This window comes from Trichomycterus rosablanca, chromosome 12 (genome assembly GCF_030014385.1).
Source record: "Trichomycterus rosablanca isolate fTriRos1 chromosome 12, fTriRos1.hap1, whole genome shotgun sequence".
NCBI classification, from domain to species: Eukaryota; Metazoa; Chordata; class Actinopteri; order Siluriformes; family Trichomycteridae; genus Trichomycterus; species Trichomycterus rosablanca.
In genome coordinates this window covers 10,863,548-10,882,618 of record NC_085999.1, presented here as the reverse complement: position 1 = coordinate 10,882,618, position 19,071 = coordinate 10,863,548, and the positions used below count along the sequence as shown (strand labels likewise).

General features: G+C 37.9%; 1 protein-coding gene across 1 annotated transcript in view; it reads left to right on the top strand.

The window, feature by feature from the left end:
- The first annotated feature begins 5,515 nt into the window (after positions 1 to 5,515).
- Positions 5,516 to 19,071, top strand: part of gtf2f2b (general transcription factor IIF, polypeptide 2b) — a 42,524-nt gene continuing 28,968 nt past the window's right edge. The window contains exons 1-4 of the mRNA XM_063005812.1: positions 5,516 to 5,707; positions 5,862 to 5,935; positions 6,041 to 6,059; positions 8,531 to 8,675. Of these exons, the coding sequence (XP_062861882.1) occupies positions 5,639 to 5,707; positions 5,862 to 5,935; positions 6,041 to 6,059; positions 8,531 to 8,675 (307 nt within the window). The 5' untranslated portion in view covers positions 5,516 to 5,638. The remainder of the gene's footprint in view (positions 5,708 to 5,861; positions 5,936 to 6,040; positions 6,060 to 8,530; positions 8,676 to 19,071) is intronic.

The window sequence follows — 19,071 nt, the reverse complement described above, 5'->3', positions numbered from 1 at the left end:
ATGAACGGGGCCATGTATCGTGAGATTTTAAGTCAAAACCTCCTTCCATCAGTGAGAGCATTGAAGATGGAACGTGGCTGGGTCTTCCAGCATGACAATGATCCCAAACACACCGCTCGGGCAACGAAGGAGTGGCTCCGTAAAAAGCATTTCAAGGTCCTGGAGTGGCCTAGCCCGTCTCCAGACCTCAACCCCATAGAAAATTTATGGAGTCCGTGTTGCCCAGCGACAGCCCCAAAACATCACTGCTCTAGAGGAGATCTGCATGGAGGAATGGGCCAAAATACCAGCTACAGTGTGTGCAAACCTGGTGAAGACTTACAGGAAACGTTTCACCTCTGTCATTGCCAACAAAGGTTATGTTACAAAGTATTGAGTTGAACTTTTGTTATTGACCAAATACTTATTTTCCACCATAATTTACAAATAAATTCTTTAAAAATCCTACAATGTGATTTCCTGGATTTTTTTTCTCATTTTGTCTCTCATAGTTGAAGTGTACCTATGATGAAAACTACAGACCTCTCTCGTCTTTCTAAGTAGGAGAACTTGCACAATCAGTGGCTGACTAAATACTTTTTGGCCCCACTGTACATCACTTACGGACAGGGTTTATAAACATCTCTATTAGTTAAGGATCACTGTCATCTTTTATTGTTGGCTAATTCGGTTTAAGAAGCTACAGTTGTTTTAGATTTGACCCATAGACAGAGAGTGAATGAGTGAATGAGTGAGTGAGTGAGTGAGTGAGTGAGTGAGTGAGTTGCAGTGTGAGCGTCTGTTGCTGTCAGCAGCTTCAAATCATGCTGGCACTTTACAACTAAACAAACAGAGAGCTATTGTTCTATTAAACAATTGTACATTATTTCAACATCAAACTTTGATTTTTATTTTGTAAACATTATCAAATACCTTCATGATAAATTGCAAAAAGACACCATTCCCTGTTTAGGGCAAAACAAAAAAAGCACTTTTGAATTTTCATTGCTCTTTGCAGACATTAGAACATTGGGGCATAATGAAAGATGTTTATGGATTAAGCAGTATTAAGGCTATTAAATGAACCTGCTGCTGCAGTCACACAGTTATCTTGAAGTAACCTGAAGTGGGGGTGGCTCAGTGGTTAATATACTTGACTATAAATTACAGATTTAAGGGTTCAATACTCCCACGCTGCCAATGATGGGCCCTTCAGTTAGGCCCTTTACCTCGGGTTGCATAAACTGTGTCCTGTCTAAACTATAAGTTGCTCTAAATAAAAGTGTCTGGCAAATATGCCAATGCAAATACCAAAACTAACAAAAGGGGTATATCAGGACTGTACCATTAAAACCCTGTTTTCTAGGACTTGCACTAGCTGTTTTCTAGAACTTGTGCCAGCATGATGAATAAAGAAATACATATCTAAAAACAAAATTGCTAAAATAACACTGATAAAGCAACTTTGTTCTAAGCTCTAGACATTATGGAAACACTCCCATCACTGCATGCCCAATTTTACATCTTACAGGCACAAATATGTTGCAGGATGAACATTGGTACGAACCAAGTGTAATGACACCAAACAAAGTAAACAAGGCTTTTAAGGTTAAGAAACCTACAGTTTGTGAAGATGGATAATTCTGAATCACATAGTAAACATATAGTTTCAGTGCTCCAAACTTACAATACAATATTGAATGCAAAATGAATAGATACTGGAAGTGTCTGCTAGAAGTCTGAAATGTCTCCCATGGAGGTTTCCTTAAGGTGCTTTGGATTTCTTTTACCTCTAAAAACATCACTGTGATCAGGATGAAGCAGTTGTTAAAGATAAAGATTGTTTCAAGGAAGTATTGACTTAAAACAAAGCCAGTAAGTGTGATATCTACAAATGTCTTAAGAATCCTAAGAATTTTAAATGAAAGTGAGTTGTCTGCTAAGTTTATGGACATTATCCATATATCTTTAGCCATATAATACATGGCAAATAGTAAAAAAAATACATTTAAAAAACTTCGGATCACAAATACATAGTTGTTTCATATCAAGCCATAGCCTAGTGGTTAAGGTACAGGAGTAGTTATCAGAAGGTTGCTGGTTCAAACCCCACCACTGCCAGGTTGCTGGTATCGGGCCATTGAGCAAGGCCCTTAACCCTCAATTGCTCAGACTGTATACTGTACCAGTCGCTTTGGATAAAAGTGTCTGCTAAATGCCAAAATATTATATTCCTGCAGCCAGTTTCTGCTGTGCCCTTGAAGTACACCAGGATGTTGTTTAGAATGTTTCAGCACTTTTTCATTTTGCAAAGTGGTTATTAAGGGGCTTGTTGCAGAAGAGGTTTTGAATGAATATGAACATGTGATGAAAGGTTATCAGGGGTATTGATATCTGTATTTCCTAGGACATATTTTATAACATTTACTTTAACTACGAAATTTTTTTACATTATTGTATAAACTAAATCAAATTCATCTGAAGAATTTCAAACTTCTATAACGGTTCGTTTCTACTATAAGATTTAGTTTTCATTGCTTCTAAATAAAAACATTATACCTATTTACTTTTAAAAATAGGTAGAATATGTGCTCTACTGCCACCTAGTGGGTACTGCTATGAAACTGAAGCCAGGTTAACCTAAACCTGCTGTTTGTGTTTAATTTAGCCTAAAAATAATACATTCATTTTACCATGCAGTTTCATATTTGCAGTATGACGTTCTGATTTTTGAATATTTCTGAGAAATTCTCTGATACCTTCCAGGGCACAACATGCTCACCTGCTTGCTTTTTACATACACAAACCCTATTTCCAGAAAAGTTGGGAAACAAGGGTAAACATACCCTATATTTTGCAATATGTAGCAGCAGGTAAGGGTAAACATTTTTTATAGAACATTCAAGTTACATTGTTTAAAACTTTCCACAATAAGCAGGTGATTTGGAAACAGGGGAGGGTATAATAACTGGGTATAAAAGGAGGATACACCAAAGGCACAGTCGTTGCAAGCAAAGATAGGTCGTGGCTCATCACTTTGTGCCAAACTTTGTAAAAGAAAGGCTGAAAAACACAGTTAAATTTTTGATCTCAGACTCAGACTCAGCTTTATTGTCATTCAAAACCATGTACATGATTAGGACGAAATGCAGTTACTTAGGTCTCGGTGTGTGTAAACATAATAAAATATAAAATATAAATAGCAAAAAAACTATGTTAAGTAAAAATAAAACTTAAGACTTAAAAAACTAGAAGAAATAACTAAGATAGGAATTTTAAATATTTACATTTACATTCGAGTATTGCACAAGTATTGCACAGGAACTACAGCAGCTTTATGTGGATCTAAAGTGCATGATTCAAAGTATAGCAGCAGAAAAAGGCAGCACCAGGTCACAGGTGTTTAAGGTAATTGGTGCATAGACAGTACATCTTTGAGCCCTTAAATAGCATTACATTAAAAAAATGTCAGGCTACTATGATAAACATTTAAATCATATAATTTATTTTATTTTTAACAACTGTAAGCAATGAGTGTGTCCACATACTTTTAATCATACTTTCTATATAAAACATTGGTTTGTTGCCAAGGTCAGGAAGAAAACCTAACATGTTACCTCATGCTGAGAGGAAATGTATTCAGTCTAATTCTAGAGCCACCAAAAAAATAGTGTCATAAATCAGGAGCTTCTGGAACACAGGTAAACATATTGTAGTGTTATTTGCAAACTGTGTTGGCTCTTAAGAGTACACACTTTTGTGCAGCTGGCAAAGTGGGTGTTATACATTTTACAATAACGTGGGTCCTAGCATCCAAGGTTTGAACCACATCTTTATTTTATCCAATGAGTTGTTTTGGTATGACCATATTCAGTTTGGCTTTGTATTGTCAAAGCATTATTAAACAGGAAACATACATAAAAAGAAAAGAAAATAGTAATAATATAAATTGCAACCATAAAAAGAGCAGCTTCTTTTTTTTCTCCTAACAGGACAGGCAGTTTGTCCTTATTAGAGAAACTTCTCATATTAGTGTAGTTTTGTAGTGATGTGCGATACTGCAAAATTTGGTATCGATCCAATACCAAGTAAATACAGGGTCAGTATCGCCGATACCGGTATTTTTTAATAATTAAGGTAGATGCATTATCAAATTGCTAAATATGAATGAATTTTCATGACCTTTAAGTGTATTATTGTAATAGTGTATTATTGTAGTGGTCATTTTTTGTAAGTGGCTGCTCTCAGTAGGGTTGTACATCAATTCAGTTGTTTAAAGCGGTCCGATTTCTTGTTTCTGGTGCTTTACTTTCTCACAACATTACCATCATGGCGTATCACCACAAAGCGGCTAACTCATACCACATAGTTGTGTTTGCTGGGTGAATAAATTTGTACATTTTTAATAGTTTAATAGATGTGTCCTTGTTTTTTTTTCTTTTTTTTAAAATATATTTTTCCCCCTCTTTTTATCCCCCCAATTTTTATCCCCCAGTCTAGTTGTGTCCAATTACCCTGATTGCGTCCTCTATACTGATTCGGCCCTTCACCGCTGACTGAGGACGCCTCTCAACTGACATACACCCCCTCCGGTACGCACAGTCAGTACAGATAGTGCATTTTTCACCCGCACGAGCCGAGTTCATATACTTGACAGGCACTGTGCACGGAGGGACACACCCCATCAGCATTATTCCTCAGCCCTGTGCAGGCGCCATCAGTCAGCCAGCAGGGGCCGCAGTCGCACCAGTTATGAGGACCTATGATCCGACTTTTTACCACTAACCCTATGAACAACAGCCAATTGTTGTTCATACAGCCGCCCAGCCCAATCGGAGAGGCAGAGCTGAGGTTCGATATGATGTATTCGAAACCCCAACATTGGTGAGGGGTATAAAATTGACCCTATTTCTGTATCTGCAAAGCAAAGTATTAAAAAACTTACAATCTTCCAGTGCCTACCAACGTACTGATGTCTGTTAGGATTTTAACTAACGTGACGGTACCACAACAAAACACAGCAGAGCAGGAGGGAGGAGTGAGGTGAGCATGTAAGATGTGAGATGAGCCGCTACTGCCTGTACAGACATGATATTTACTTTCTGATGGAATGGGAGAAACGTACTGAATGTAGCGAAGAAAAAAAACCTAAAGGATCGATCCCATCACACAAGTATCGATCCGATTCCAATACCGACGCTGGTATCGATAATATCGATATTTGGATCGATCCGCCCACCTCTATAGCTCTGTCTCCACACAGCTGCTGTTGCACTGATGGCAGTCTTTGCTCTTTAGGTATTCATTGTCTGTGCAGATTTTGACATTTTTTCGTGTCTGTGTAAGCCAGCCACGATCATGTAAAAGATAACGAGAAATATTTAGTTTAAATAAATAAATGAATAGTTGAATAAATAAATGTTAATAGTATGTTATTGTGGTAGATTTAGAAGTATAGCATTAGCTTTCTTCATTTCCTGAAGTGACCACTAGGTGGCATTATATACACTGCGCTCTCAAAACAATTGACCCACGTCTCAAACCACACGTGCCCTGTGGACTCCTGTATAGTCTGTTTAAAACTTATGTGCACGTTGGTGTTTTGGATGAAGCCTTAGATTTAGATTGTTGATTTGTATAAAGCTGGACGGCTGCAACCATGTCTGATAAAGGCCGCGACGTCGATTTAACAAGAGCTAAGCAAAATACCGGCGTGTGGCTGGTGAAGGTCAGGCCTGTGCTCTTACACAAAACTATGGCCTTGTACTTTATTTTTCCTGTTTGTTTTCCAAATAAAATGACATTATTATAATTGCTTGAGATTAACAGTATGATGCTGATCTGAATTAGACTAGTTGATTAGGCCTGCTATGTTTCATTAGGTTCCCAAGTACCTTGCACAGCAGTGGGGGAAAGCATCTGGACGAGGAGAAGTTGGCAAGCTTAAAATAACTAAGTAAGCATTATGGATTGTGTATGCAGCTTAGTTATCAGTACTTTTGTCAAAACGTTTTAAAAAGCCATTGACCATCCTTTTTTTTTCTTTTTTTACCTCGTTAAGACATCAAGGAAAAACAATGGTAAGTAATTCATTTATGAGGACCCTCATATGTTTACATGTACTCTTATAGAATAGGGGAGGATGGAGTTTGTTGAAATGGAGATAAATGTTTGTTCTGTGTAAATATATGCTAGATATATGTTTTAAAGGATTTATTTAACCTTTTTATTTAATATGATCTCTTTTTGTAGTATTATTTATTAAGGTATTAAGTTGGGGTTGGGGCATTTCTAAAAGTTAAAAAACCAAACACCATTTTTTACCTATTTACCCATTAAAATAATTTTTTTTAACCTATTTACCTATTTAAATATCATAATGGGTGGTCCAGGTCCTTTCTGTGTGGAGTTTGCATGTTCTCCCCGTGTCTGTGAGGGTTTCCTCCGGGACCTCTGGTTTCCTCCCACAGTCCAAAGACATGCAAGTGATGTGAATTGGAGATACAAAATTGTCCATGACTGTGTTTGACATTAAACTTCTTGTGTAATAATGAAACATTTCTGTCATGAATGTGTAAACCAAAGTGTGTAAAACATGATGTTAAAATCCTAATAAATAAACAAATAATTTAAATATCCCAAGAATAAAATAACCACTAATATGTAACAGGAATTAGTTATACAGATTCACTACATGTGGCGATGCAATTCAGGAGAGACTAATGATGAACAATACACAAACAGAAATTATGCATGACAGTAAAACAGTAATATGTGTAGTAACATTTTATGTGTGAATAATTAGTCAGAATTTAATCTTGGTTGACAAAGACAACATATTAACACAGCATAAGGTTAGTGCAGTTCATCAGGGGTTATCATACCTATTTGATTAAAAATGACTTTTATCTGGTATCATCCTGGGCTTGATCCCCAGGTGGGGAGGTCAGGGTCCTTTCTGTGTGGAGTTTGCATGTTCTCCCTGTGTCTGTGTGGGTTTCCTCCAGGAGCTCTGGTTTCCTCCCACAGTCCAAAGACATGCAAGTGAGGTGAATTGGAAATACAAAATTGTCCATGACTGTGTTTAACATTAAACTTGTGAACTGATAAATCTTGTGTAATGAGTAACTACCGTTTCTGTCATGAATGTGTAAACCAAAGTGTGTAAAACTTGATGTTAAAATCCTAATAAGTAAATAACTTAAATGTCCTAAGAATAATATAACCACTAATATGCAGCAGTAAAATCCTGGAACAATTTAAACAGATTCACTACATGTGGCGATGCAATTCAGGAGAGACTAGTGATGAACAATACAAAAACAAAAATGATGGATGACAGTAAAATAGTAGTGTGTAGTATTTATGTGTGAATAATTAGTTGGAATTTAATCTTGGTTGACAAAGGCAACATATTAACACAGCATAAGGTTGGTGCAGTTCATCAAGGGTTATATACACCGATCTGCCATAACATTAAAACCATCTCCTTCTTTCTACACACACTGTCCATTTTATCAGCTTTAGTTACCATATAGAAGCACTTTGAAGTTCTACAACTACTGTACTGTCTCTGACTTTACATCTACAAGGTGGACCAACTAGGTAGGAGTGTCTAGTAAAGTGGACAGTGAGTGGACACAGTATTTAAAAACTCCCAACAGCGCTGCTGTGTCTGATTCACTCATACCAGCAGAACACACACTAACACACCACCACCATGTCAGTGTCACTGCAGTGCTGAGAATGATCCACCACACAAATAATATCTGCTCTGTGGTGGTCCTGTGGTGGTCCTGACCATTTAAGAACAGGGTGAAAGCAGGTTAAAAAAGTATGTAGAGAAACAGATGGACTACAGTCAGTAATTGTAGAACTACAAAGTGCTTCTATATGGTAAGTGGAGCTGATAAAATGGACAGTGAGTGTAGAAACAAGGAGGTGGTTTTAATGTTATGGCTGATCAGTGTATATCTAATGTAAAAAGCACTTCTCTCTGGTATCACATAGAAGGATGTTAAATGCAACATGATTTTAGTAGTAAATAACTGTAAAAATGTTTTGTGACAGCAAAGAGGTTAAGGTTGTTTTTGGAGTAACCTGGGTTATACTGGTGCCAACTGTGCTAAACAACCAGACTCTCACCTGTGGGATCAACAGTGAATGCAATACTGTGTTAGCAATATACTGTGTAACTACCTCAGCAGTGTAACTACCCCCCTGTGTAAATGCACTACACAGGTGGTAATGTAAACCTAATTTCTTACATAAAAGGTAACCACTCCACACCACACCACACCACTCAGGTATTACAGTATAAAGTTTACATGACCATGAGAGTAATCAGATTACTACTGAAACCAATAAAGTCGTAGTTTTCATCTAAAACACTAAGTGAATAAAAACATCAGTGTGCTACATGTCACTGCTGATTTACAGTGTAGGAGTATGCTTTTGAAAACAATTTTGATATGAAAGGCCTTGGAAAGTCCATTTAATTCTGCTACAGAACATAACCTTGACAGAGTTTGAATGTCTGCCTGTTCCTCAGGTGTCCTTTAATCTGAACGAAGAGCTGAGTGTGGTTGAAAATTCATCAGAAAAGTCGAAGTCAGTACGAGCCCCCAGAGAGCATCCGTTCACGATGCAGACGGTGGGGGGCCAGACCCTGGCCGTCTTCTCTGAGAGCTCCTCAGGTGAGCCTTCACTTCAAACACTCATGAAAGGAAGTCTGTGGAGAAAAACTTTTCTTACATATCTAATGAGAATTCACAGTAGCTGGGATGCTTTAAAGAAACATTAAAGTCATGTAATGATTTTTAAATGGTTAAATTCTCTGTGATTACTGATAGATTTGACAGCAAAAACTAAAATAATTATTCATAATTACAAAGTGAATTTTCCTATGTAAAACTTAATGAGTGCTTCTGAAAAAAATTGGAGAAATTTAATTGGCCGCTGTTGTGGTGGAGTCTATATATTGCCACAAATATAAAGCACTTACATTTTCAGAGGATTATGTACCTTAAACCTTAAATAACATAAAATCACTCTCTAAAATATGTAAAGACAGCTATATACTAACTACAACCTCCATTTCCAGAAAAGTTGGGACGTTTTGTAAAAGCATCTCTAATTTGTTCATTCTCTTGAATCGTTATTTAACTGATAAAAAGTAAAGAAAGTAAAGATTTCCAATGTTTTTACTGATCAACTTCATTGTATTTTGTAAATGAATCACATTTAGAATTTTATACCTGCAACACACTTCAAAAAAGTTGGGACAAAGACAAAACAGTTAAAGTTTATAGAATAAGCAGGTGAATTGGAAACATAATGTGTGCAGCATGTGGTTTTGCATTGTCTTGTTGAAAAATGCATGGACGTCCCTGGAAAAGATGACATCTTGAAGGCAGCACATGTTGCTCTAAGATGTACTTTTCTGCATTAATGCTGCCATCACAGTAGTGTAAATTACCTTTGCCAAAGGCACTGACACAGACCCATACCATGACAGACCCTGGCTTTTGGACTTGTTGCAGATAACAGTCTGGATGGTCCTTTTCATCTTTGGTCTGGAGCACACGGCATCCATTTTGTCCAAAAAAGACCTGGAATGCTGATTCATCTGACCACAGTACACATTTTTTGCACAGTAAAGTTTTAAGTGGCATTTGTGCATGTAACTCCGTATTGTAGTGCTTGACAAAGGTTTGCCAAAGTAATCCCTTACCCATGTGTTTATATCAGCTATTGTTGAGTGGCGGTTGCAGTTCTTGATGCAGTGCCGTCTAAGGGGTTGAAATCAAGGGCGTTCAGCTTAAGCTTGCGCCCTTGGCCTTTACGCACCTAAATTCCTCCCGATTCCCTGAACCGTTTAATGATATTGTGCACTGAAGAGAGAGAAATATGCAAATCCCTTCCAATCTTTCTTTAAGGTTCATTGTTTTTAAACATTTCCATCATTTTCTCACACATTTGTTGACGAACTGAAGATCCTTTGTCCATCTTTGCTCATCAAAGACTCAGCCTTTCCTGGATGCTGCTTTTGTACCAAACCATGATTACAATCACCTGTTGACATCACCTGTTTGGAATCACATCATTATTTAGTTTTTTCACCTCATTACTAGCCCTAAATTGCCCCCGTCCCAACTTTTTTTGGAATGTGTTGCAGGTCTGAAATGCAGGAATGGAGGTATATTAACAAATGAAATGAAGTTGAGCAGACAAAACATGAAAGATCTCAGGTTCATCCTGTCTGCAATCAAATTAAAGTCAAAGTAAATCTAAGGAACACAGCATTTTTATTTTATTTTTATTTTTCTTACTGTCCCAACTTTTTCTGATTTGGGATTGTACAAGGAAACGTAACTATGTGCTCTGAGGAGCATTTGTGGCACTTTAAACAAAAAAATCCACATGGTTGATTTGCTGATGGAAAAGAGGAGTGATACTGTAATGTTGAGATCATTACAGAATTACAAGTAAACACCAGATCCTGATGTTTTTACCAAATGTAAATGTATGGCCTATTAGTGTTTACTGGGATACAAAGAAATCATTACATGATAGTGAATATTTAATTAAAATGAACTAATATTTCGTAAAAAGGTTTATTTAAACAGTCCTTTAAATGTAAAACATCATTACTCTGGTTTATCATGCAGCATCTTAGTGCTTGATTCTGGCATGTTGAAGACTTGATCTCTTTGTTTGATTTGTGCTTTTAATCTCTCGGCGTCTTACATGTGTGTGGTCATTGTAACAGAACCTGTTTTATGCGAGCATGTCATTGTGCTAACAAAAAGAAGTAAATTGTAATACACGGATGTCATGTGTTGTTAAAGAAGGGTGTCTTTGTTAATCATAAAGCATATTCCCATTAATTACTCAAATCTAGTGTTAAACGAAACTTATCGTTTACTGTATTTTTGTTTCTCTTGCTTATGAATATTTTTTGCAGTCGCCTGTCTCACTCTCACAAGCCGCAGGTATTGATTAAGTCGTTGCTTAGCAACAGGTTAGCCACCGAAGTTGGCAATGAATAGAGGCTCTCGCAGCAGTTAAAAGCTTTCTCTGGCCTATGGGGGTGGATGGGAGGGAGGGGGAATATTTTTCTAAACAAGTTATGAATATAAGGAGTTCAGGATTAAAAAGTGCTTCATTAAATGCAGTACTGTGTAAGCGCTTTAAGGTCTCTCAAAGAATTTTGCTAACTATCTACACCGATCAGCCATAACATTAAAACCACCTCCTTGTTTCTACACTCACTGTCCATTTTATCAGCTCCACTTATCGTATAGACGCACTTGTAGTTCTACAATTACTGACTGTAGTCAATCAGTTTCTCTGCATGCTTTGTTAGCCCCCTTTCATGCTGTTGTTCAATGGTCAGGACTCTCCCAGGACCACTACAGAGTAGCTATTAATTGGGTGGTGGATAATTCTCAGCACTGCAGTGACACTGACATGGTGGTGGTGTGTTAATGTGTGTTGTGCTGGTATGAGTGGATCAGACACAGCAGCGCTGATGGAGTCTTTAAACACCTCACTGTCACTGCTGGACTGAGAATAGTCCACCATCCAAAAATGTCCAGCCATCAGCACCCTGTGGGCTGCGTCCACTGATGAAGGTCTAGAAGATGACCAACTCAAACAGCAGCAATAGATGAGCGATCGTCTCTGACTTTACATCTACAAGGTGGACCAACTAGGTAGGAGTGTCTAATAGAGTGGACAGTGAGTGGATACGGTATTTAAAAACTCCATTGATGTTTCAGTTCATTCTGAAGCTGTTCAGCAGGGCTGAATTCAGGGCTTTGTGCAGGCAACTGGAGTTTCTTTAAACCAAGCTTTAAAGCTCAGTTATAAACTGTTCTTTTTTACTGCTCACTATTCTCCTCCTCCATTGTTGTTTGTCATTTGTATGTAAAATGTCATTGGGTATGTTATTTAGAACTGAGGACACTGCTTGTTGTAGCTGTAAAAGTGGAATTAGTACATATTCTTGCTTGGTATACCACTTCAGCTGCTCATTAGTCTGGGATTACTGCACTTCAAAAAGATATTGTCTAGCTTGTTTTGCTTCAGAAAGAAACATGTACAAATGAATGCATTAGGGCTGGGCAGTATGACTAAAAATTTGTACCATGGTATTTTTTGAGATTCTGAGGGTTTCACGGTTTATCACGGTATGTTTTATTTTTTGTATGACTGGGACCTTTTATATGTCTGTGACTGATTCCACTGTCATAAGTACATAGGATATAAAACGTTTTAAGTTCACCATGTATATAATGAAGGTTTTGAGTGCTATAAGCTTTGCTTGGCCACACAAAATGACAATATATGATGGAATCAGTACGTGTGAAACAGGTGCAATAAATACAAGTATTGTACAATTATCCTTAGCTCTCCCTTTAACAAATAAAACCACTTTTGTAAACTCCACTGTACAACTTGACCACTGGTCTGTTGTAGAAAAGTGGATGACTTTAAATATCTCAGATTCCAGTTCTCTTATAACGTTGGTTAGCAACTGACCTGAAGTACTTTCACCCTGTAAGACAAACCTGGAATCCAGTGTTTTAATTATTGCTCTGAAAGCTTCTTTCTCGACTGTCTATAGAGGAATTGTGTCCTTGCATATGTGGATTGTTACTGCGTTCGTAATGTCATTGTTTGTAACAGCCGTGGCTCGACAAACCATACAGTATAAAGTGTTTTAGTCTGTTCTAAACTGGCAGGTTCTTCCGGTGCATATTTGGTCTTCCTCTCTTCATCCTCCATCTGTTTTTGTTCATTTTTTTCACCATATTGAGGAAATTTGCATGGCGCTCCATGGTGCTTTTAGCGGTAAACAATATTACTGTATATGATTTGCTGCCTTCTGAAGCTACAGCTGTTGTATTAACTGTGCTATGGTATGGCAATATATAAAAAATACATATTGTATGAGGAATGAAAGACAGTATACTGAATATACCATCATACCAGCCTGCCCTAGAATGCATATTCATTTAGCTCTTTTCTTTTTACAGTTTTTTTCCGCTGAGTTAATTGAAATGCTTTGTTTACAGAAATTGACACCAATGCTAACTTTTTTTAATTGTTTTTGCATCATTTCCACCAGCCTTAGCTTACAAGGTATGTCTATATTAATGCTACCTTTACAATATTTTACTGTAGAAATTGTGTTACATGTCCTACTTTATTCTTATTAGACCAGATGGCTTTTGTCACTTATTAGGATTCCTCAGGTGATTTTCTGATGCAGTAATTTTTTTAATAAGTCTTTATTTATTATTTATTTATTTTTTAGGGTTTTAAAGTCATGTTTTACACACTTTGGTTACATTCATGACAGGAGAGGTAGTTATTTGTTACACAAGATTCATTTCACAAGTTCAATGTCAAACAGACACAATTTAGTATCTCCAATTCACCTCACCTTCATGTCTTTAAACTGTGTGTGGAAACTGGAGCTCCTGGAGGAAACCCACACAGACATTGGGAGAACATGCAAACTCTACACAGAAAGGACCCAGACCGCTCCACCTGGGAATCAAACCCAGGACCTTCTTGCTGTGAGGTGACGGTGCTACCCACTGAGCCACCGTGGCCCCCGATAAGTCTTTACATTTGCATTTTTGGCATTTAGCAGATGCTTTTATCCAAAGCAACTTAGTCATGTGACAGTATATTATCTAAGCAATTGAAGGTTAAGGGCCTTGCTCAAGGGCCCATCAGAGGCAACCTGTCAGTGGTGGGGTATTAACCAGGTTTGACCTTTCAGTTCCAGTACCCAAACCGCTAGGCTACAACTGCCCTGCTACAGGGTTGCCTTTATTTGAACACTGGATTAAGTCACAATCAGATTGACAGTGGGCAGCTAGTAATTCAAGGGTCAACCTGAAATAGGCAGTGTTGCTTCAGTTTCACAGAAGCTCTAATATATGTTCAGTGCCTTGTAATGAAATGTGTAGTGTGTACATTTGGTAGGAAATGGAAAACAAATTAGGGAGTGTGAGCTATGTTCAACAAAGTTTTTCTTTTTCATTCCCTGAAGTTAGCAGGCTGTGGTTTGTTGGGAGTGTGTGCTTAACAGGAAGTGGTGAATAAAGGTGCTGCAGAGGCTTTAATAAGATGACTGGGTCAAATGTGTGAGATTGGGTGCTTGTTAACAGTGCACGCTTTGTTGCAAGGCAGGTAGGCTGGAATATCAACCTCCCTTGACACATGTAGGCGCATGTAGTCTCTTTCCAGGATAGACTAGTGCAAAAAGCTTGATTCATAAACACACACACACACTTTAAAATGACTTATTTTCAGATGTTTATTTTCAGAAATGATGCAGTTATTAATGATGAGTCCATACAAACTCTAAATAAGATGTTCACACAAACAAAACAATTTCCCCTTTGTGACCTGAAATAGAAGGGAATAGAAATAGTCTGTCATAAAAATAAGCCAAATAATGGACATATTCAGTGCGGGAAAATATACAGTGGGGCCAAAAAGTATTTAGTCAGCCACTGATTGTGCAAGTTCTCCTACTTAGAAAGATGAGAGAGGTCTGTAATTTTCATCATAGGTACACTTCAACTATGAGAGACAAAATGAGAAAAAAAAAATCACATTGTAGGATTTTTAAAGAATGTATTTATAAATTATGGTGGAAAATAAGTATTTGGTCAATAACAAAAGTTCAACTCAATACTTTGTAACATAACCTTTGTTGGCAATGACAGAGGTCAAACATTTCCTGTAAGTCTTCACCAGGTTTGCACACACTAGCTGGTATTTTGGCCCATTCCTCCATGCAGATCTCTAGAGCAGGGATGTTTTGGGGATGTCGCTGGGCAACACGGACTTTCAACTCCCTCCACAAATTTTCTATGGGGTTGAGGTCTGGAGACGGGCTAGGCCACTCCAGGACCTTGAAATGCTTTTTACGTAGCCACTCCTTCGTTGCCCGAGCGGTGAGTTTGGGATCATTGTCATGCTGGAAGACCCAGCCACGTTCCATCTTCAATGCTCTCACTGATGGAAGGAGGTTTTGGCTTAAAATCTCACGATACATGGCCCTGTTCATTCTTCCCTTAATACGGATCAGTCGTCCTGTCCCCTTTGCAGAAAAACAGCACCAAAGCATGATGTTTCCACCCCCATGCTTCACAGTAGGTATGGTGTTCTTGGGATGCAACTCAGCATTCTTCTTCCTCCAAACACGACGAGTTGAGTTTTTACCAAAAAGTTCCATTTTGGTTTCATCTGACCACATGATATTCTCCCAACCATATGCTCTCTGGCAAACGTCAGACGGGCCTGGACATGTACTGGCTTAAGCAGGGGGACACGCCTGGCACTGCAGGATTTGAGTCCCTCTCTGCGTAGTGTGTATACTGATGGTAGCCTTTGTTACTTTGGTCCCAGCTCTCTGCAGGTCATTCATCAGGTCCCTCCATGTAGTTCTGGGATTTTTGCTCACCGTTCTCATGATCATTTTGACCCCACGGGATGAGATCTTGCGTGGGGCCCCAGATCGAGGGAGATTATCAATGGTCTTGTATGTCTTCCATTTTCTTACAATTGCCCCCACAGTTGATTTATTCACACCAACCTGCTTGCCTATTGTAGATTCACTCTTCCCAGCCTGGTGCAGGTCTACAATTTTCTTCCTGGTGTCCTTCGACAGCTCTTTGGTCTTGGCCATGGTTGAGTTTGGAGTCTGACTGTTTGAGGCTGTGAACAGGTGTCTTTTATACAGATAACGAGGTCAAACAGGTGCCATTAATACAGGTAATGAGTGGAGGACAGAAGAGCTTCTTAAAGAAGAAGTTACAGGTCTGTGAGAGCCAGAAATCTTGCTTGTTTGTGGGTGACCAAATACTTATTTTCCACCATAATTTACAAATAAATTCTTTAAAAATCCTTAAAAAAATTTTTTTTTCTCATTTTGTCTCTCATAGTTGAAGTGTACCTATGATGAAAATTACCGACCTCTCTCATTGTTCTAAGTTGGAGAACTTGCACAATCAGTGGCTGACTAAATACTTTTTGGCACCACTGTATGAATCAAAGTCAGGTGCTAATCAGAGACACTAGTAGTATTTATAAAGGCTTGTGAATAATGGCTCATAAAATGTATTCGAATAATGTTTTTATTTACTTGATTATAACAGTTGTGTAAATCAGAATGATATACTGTTGATTACTAATGCTGTTATGTTCAATTTGTTTAAATTTTTTACTTCTGGCTTGTGCTAGCATTTAGTGTATAGGTAATTAATGCTGCTGCAAATTTACTAAGCCATATTTACATGTAGCCTGATAATTAATTAATAGTCTGACTGATAGCTCAATCAAAATGGACATATTCTATGTATACACCTCGATCAGAATAAACTAGTCAGATTGAAGTTATTCCGAATACAATTTCTATCCAGTTGAACAAGGAGGATAATGCTTGAAATAATCCATTAAATAGAGGAATAATCATTCAACATGGTCTCCTCTGCAGAGGAGACAAAATATAGACTGCGAAGTTTAAAAGACTTAAGACCGGACACAACAGGTGAGGCTGGGGGATATCAACTCTGCCATAAGATCAGTCAGCACTGGTGCACCACAGGGTTGTGTCCTTTCGCCATTGCTGTTCTCTCTCTACTCGAATGACTGCATCTCTACAGACTCAACAGTAAAACTCCTGAAGTTTGCAGATGACACTACAATCACTGGATTAATCCAGGATGCAGATGAGTCTGCATATCGGCAGGAGATTGATTGGCTGGTGCTCTGGTGCAGTCAGAACAACCTAGAGCTGAACACTGTAAAGACTGTAGAGATGGTATGGGATTTTAAAAGGACACCTTTAACACTGCTCCCCATCACCATATCCAACAGCACTGTGTCTACTGTGGAGAGTTTCTTGGGAACTATAATTTCCAATGACCTAAAGTGGGAGTACAACACCAACTCCATCCTCAAAAAGGCCCAGCAAAGGATGTACTTTCTGTGTCAACTGAGGAAACACTGTCTGCCACAGAAGCTGTTGAAGCAATTCTACACCGCAGTCATTGAATCTGTCCTTGTGCACATCCATTACAGTGTGGTTTGGGTCAGCCACAAAACAGGACAGATGGAGATTGCAAAGGGTGGTGGATAGAGCGGAGAAAATCATCGGTGCTCCCCTGCCCACCCTCTAGGACTTATACAAAACAAGAATCAGAAACTGGGCAGAAAAAATTATCACTCACACCCTGGAAACTAACTTTTTGGCAGGTGCTACAGATCCCTGCACACTAAATCAAACAGACACTGTAACAGTTTTTTTCAGTTTACATGCCACCCTGCACTTTATTCATGCCGTACATTACTGTAATTTTATTAACATTTTTACTATTTATCTATGCTATTTTTCTATTTTCTGTATATATACTAAATTCTGTCTAGCATGTTAAATTTGTACATTATCTGTATAGTCTTGTCTGCATATTGTATTGTTTGTATATTGTAGAGAGCTAACAACAGCCAAAAACCAATCCCTTGTGTGTTAACATACTTGGCGAATAAAGCTGATTCTGAGAATAGTTAGCAGGATGGACAGTCATAAGGCACACAATAACGAATTGTTCAGAGAAGTATTTAAGCAAATGAATGATAGTGAGATCACACGAAATATAAAGCAAATTAAAAACTGATTATCTCTACTCTACTCTTCCCCCTTCTCTTATTAGTAAATGTAAAGCACATTTACCATAATTTTAAGGCAATTAAAAAAACAACTGAAAACCCGGATAAAATACTGCTGCTTATCTCATTGTGACTGGATTCACATGATGATCGTTGTCATGGTAGCATGTACACTAAGTGGTTCTTTACTCATGCATGTTGTTTTGGATGAGATTACTTGTAGTGTGCATGTAAATGCAGATTGTTGAGTAGAGAGTACATATAAACACCTGTGTCTTCATCTATAATCGTATGCTACTATGGGGAACTTATCAAACCTCATTCTGTACAACATACCTGTTGAGCCTCAGGTCTGGCTCCTCTTGATCCACCAATTAGACCCTGAAGAAGACAGGCATCAAGGCTATTCTCTGTACTAGCACCCGGGTGGTGGAATGAACTTCCCTTGCTGAGTCTCTTGCTGTCTTCAAAAGATGACTGAAGACCCACATTTTTACTGAGTAAATACAAATGAAAAGGTTAAACAAACCTTGCACTTACTAATGTTTTAAATCTAGTTTTTCTACCTACACAATGTTCAAACAGTGTTTCAGCAAATATGTGCTCTTAGACTGTTGTCTGTTTGTACTAGGGTAAGGAAATATTTACTGAGGAAGCACATCTACAGTAAAGGCATGTAAATGGAGTATTTGTTGGATTATTTTTAGTATCATATTGAACATATTTGTCTGAGGGGCATTGATCTGTAAAAGCACTCAGTTTTTTTCCTGTTGAACTGAATTAGTAGAGAAGAGCAGTGGGCATTTTTTTTTTTTTTTTACATTTTGCTCATTTTGGTGGCTTGTATGTTTCACACCAATCACTTCTCACCCATCTTGCACTACTCCTTATTAATGCAAAACACTGCATGTGGTGTCTGTTGCCTGCACAGTCTTTGTTTCATTAATTCTAATTATATTCCTGAATAAAATAAAATTCTAAATGGTAAGGATCTGGTTCCACTGATTTAAATTCAGGAATTAATGCTTATTTATCTAATTAGTTGTTAGAATCCATGCATTTTATTAGAAACTCAGCTTTTTACTGTCCAAATTAATGTGGTGTGTATTCTGTATCATTTAACCCTTGTGTGGTCTTACTATACTAATATTAAGAATCAAAAATGACCTGCCTTTACTAAACTCCTAAAACAAGGCAGCTTAATTGATGTATAAACCCCAAATCAATTTTGGATAAAGAAACAACCTATCAACCATCACAAACTTTGGGTTTCACTAACATCTGGGGTCACTCTAGGAAAAAAAAAAAGTTTCAGCTTGAAATAAGATCAAGGGTATCCTATCTGCTGATCATCATATTGGTTGGTCATTTTTGATTTTTAGCACAACACATATT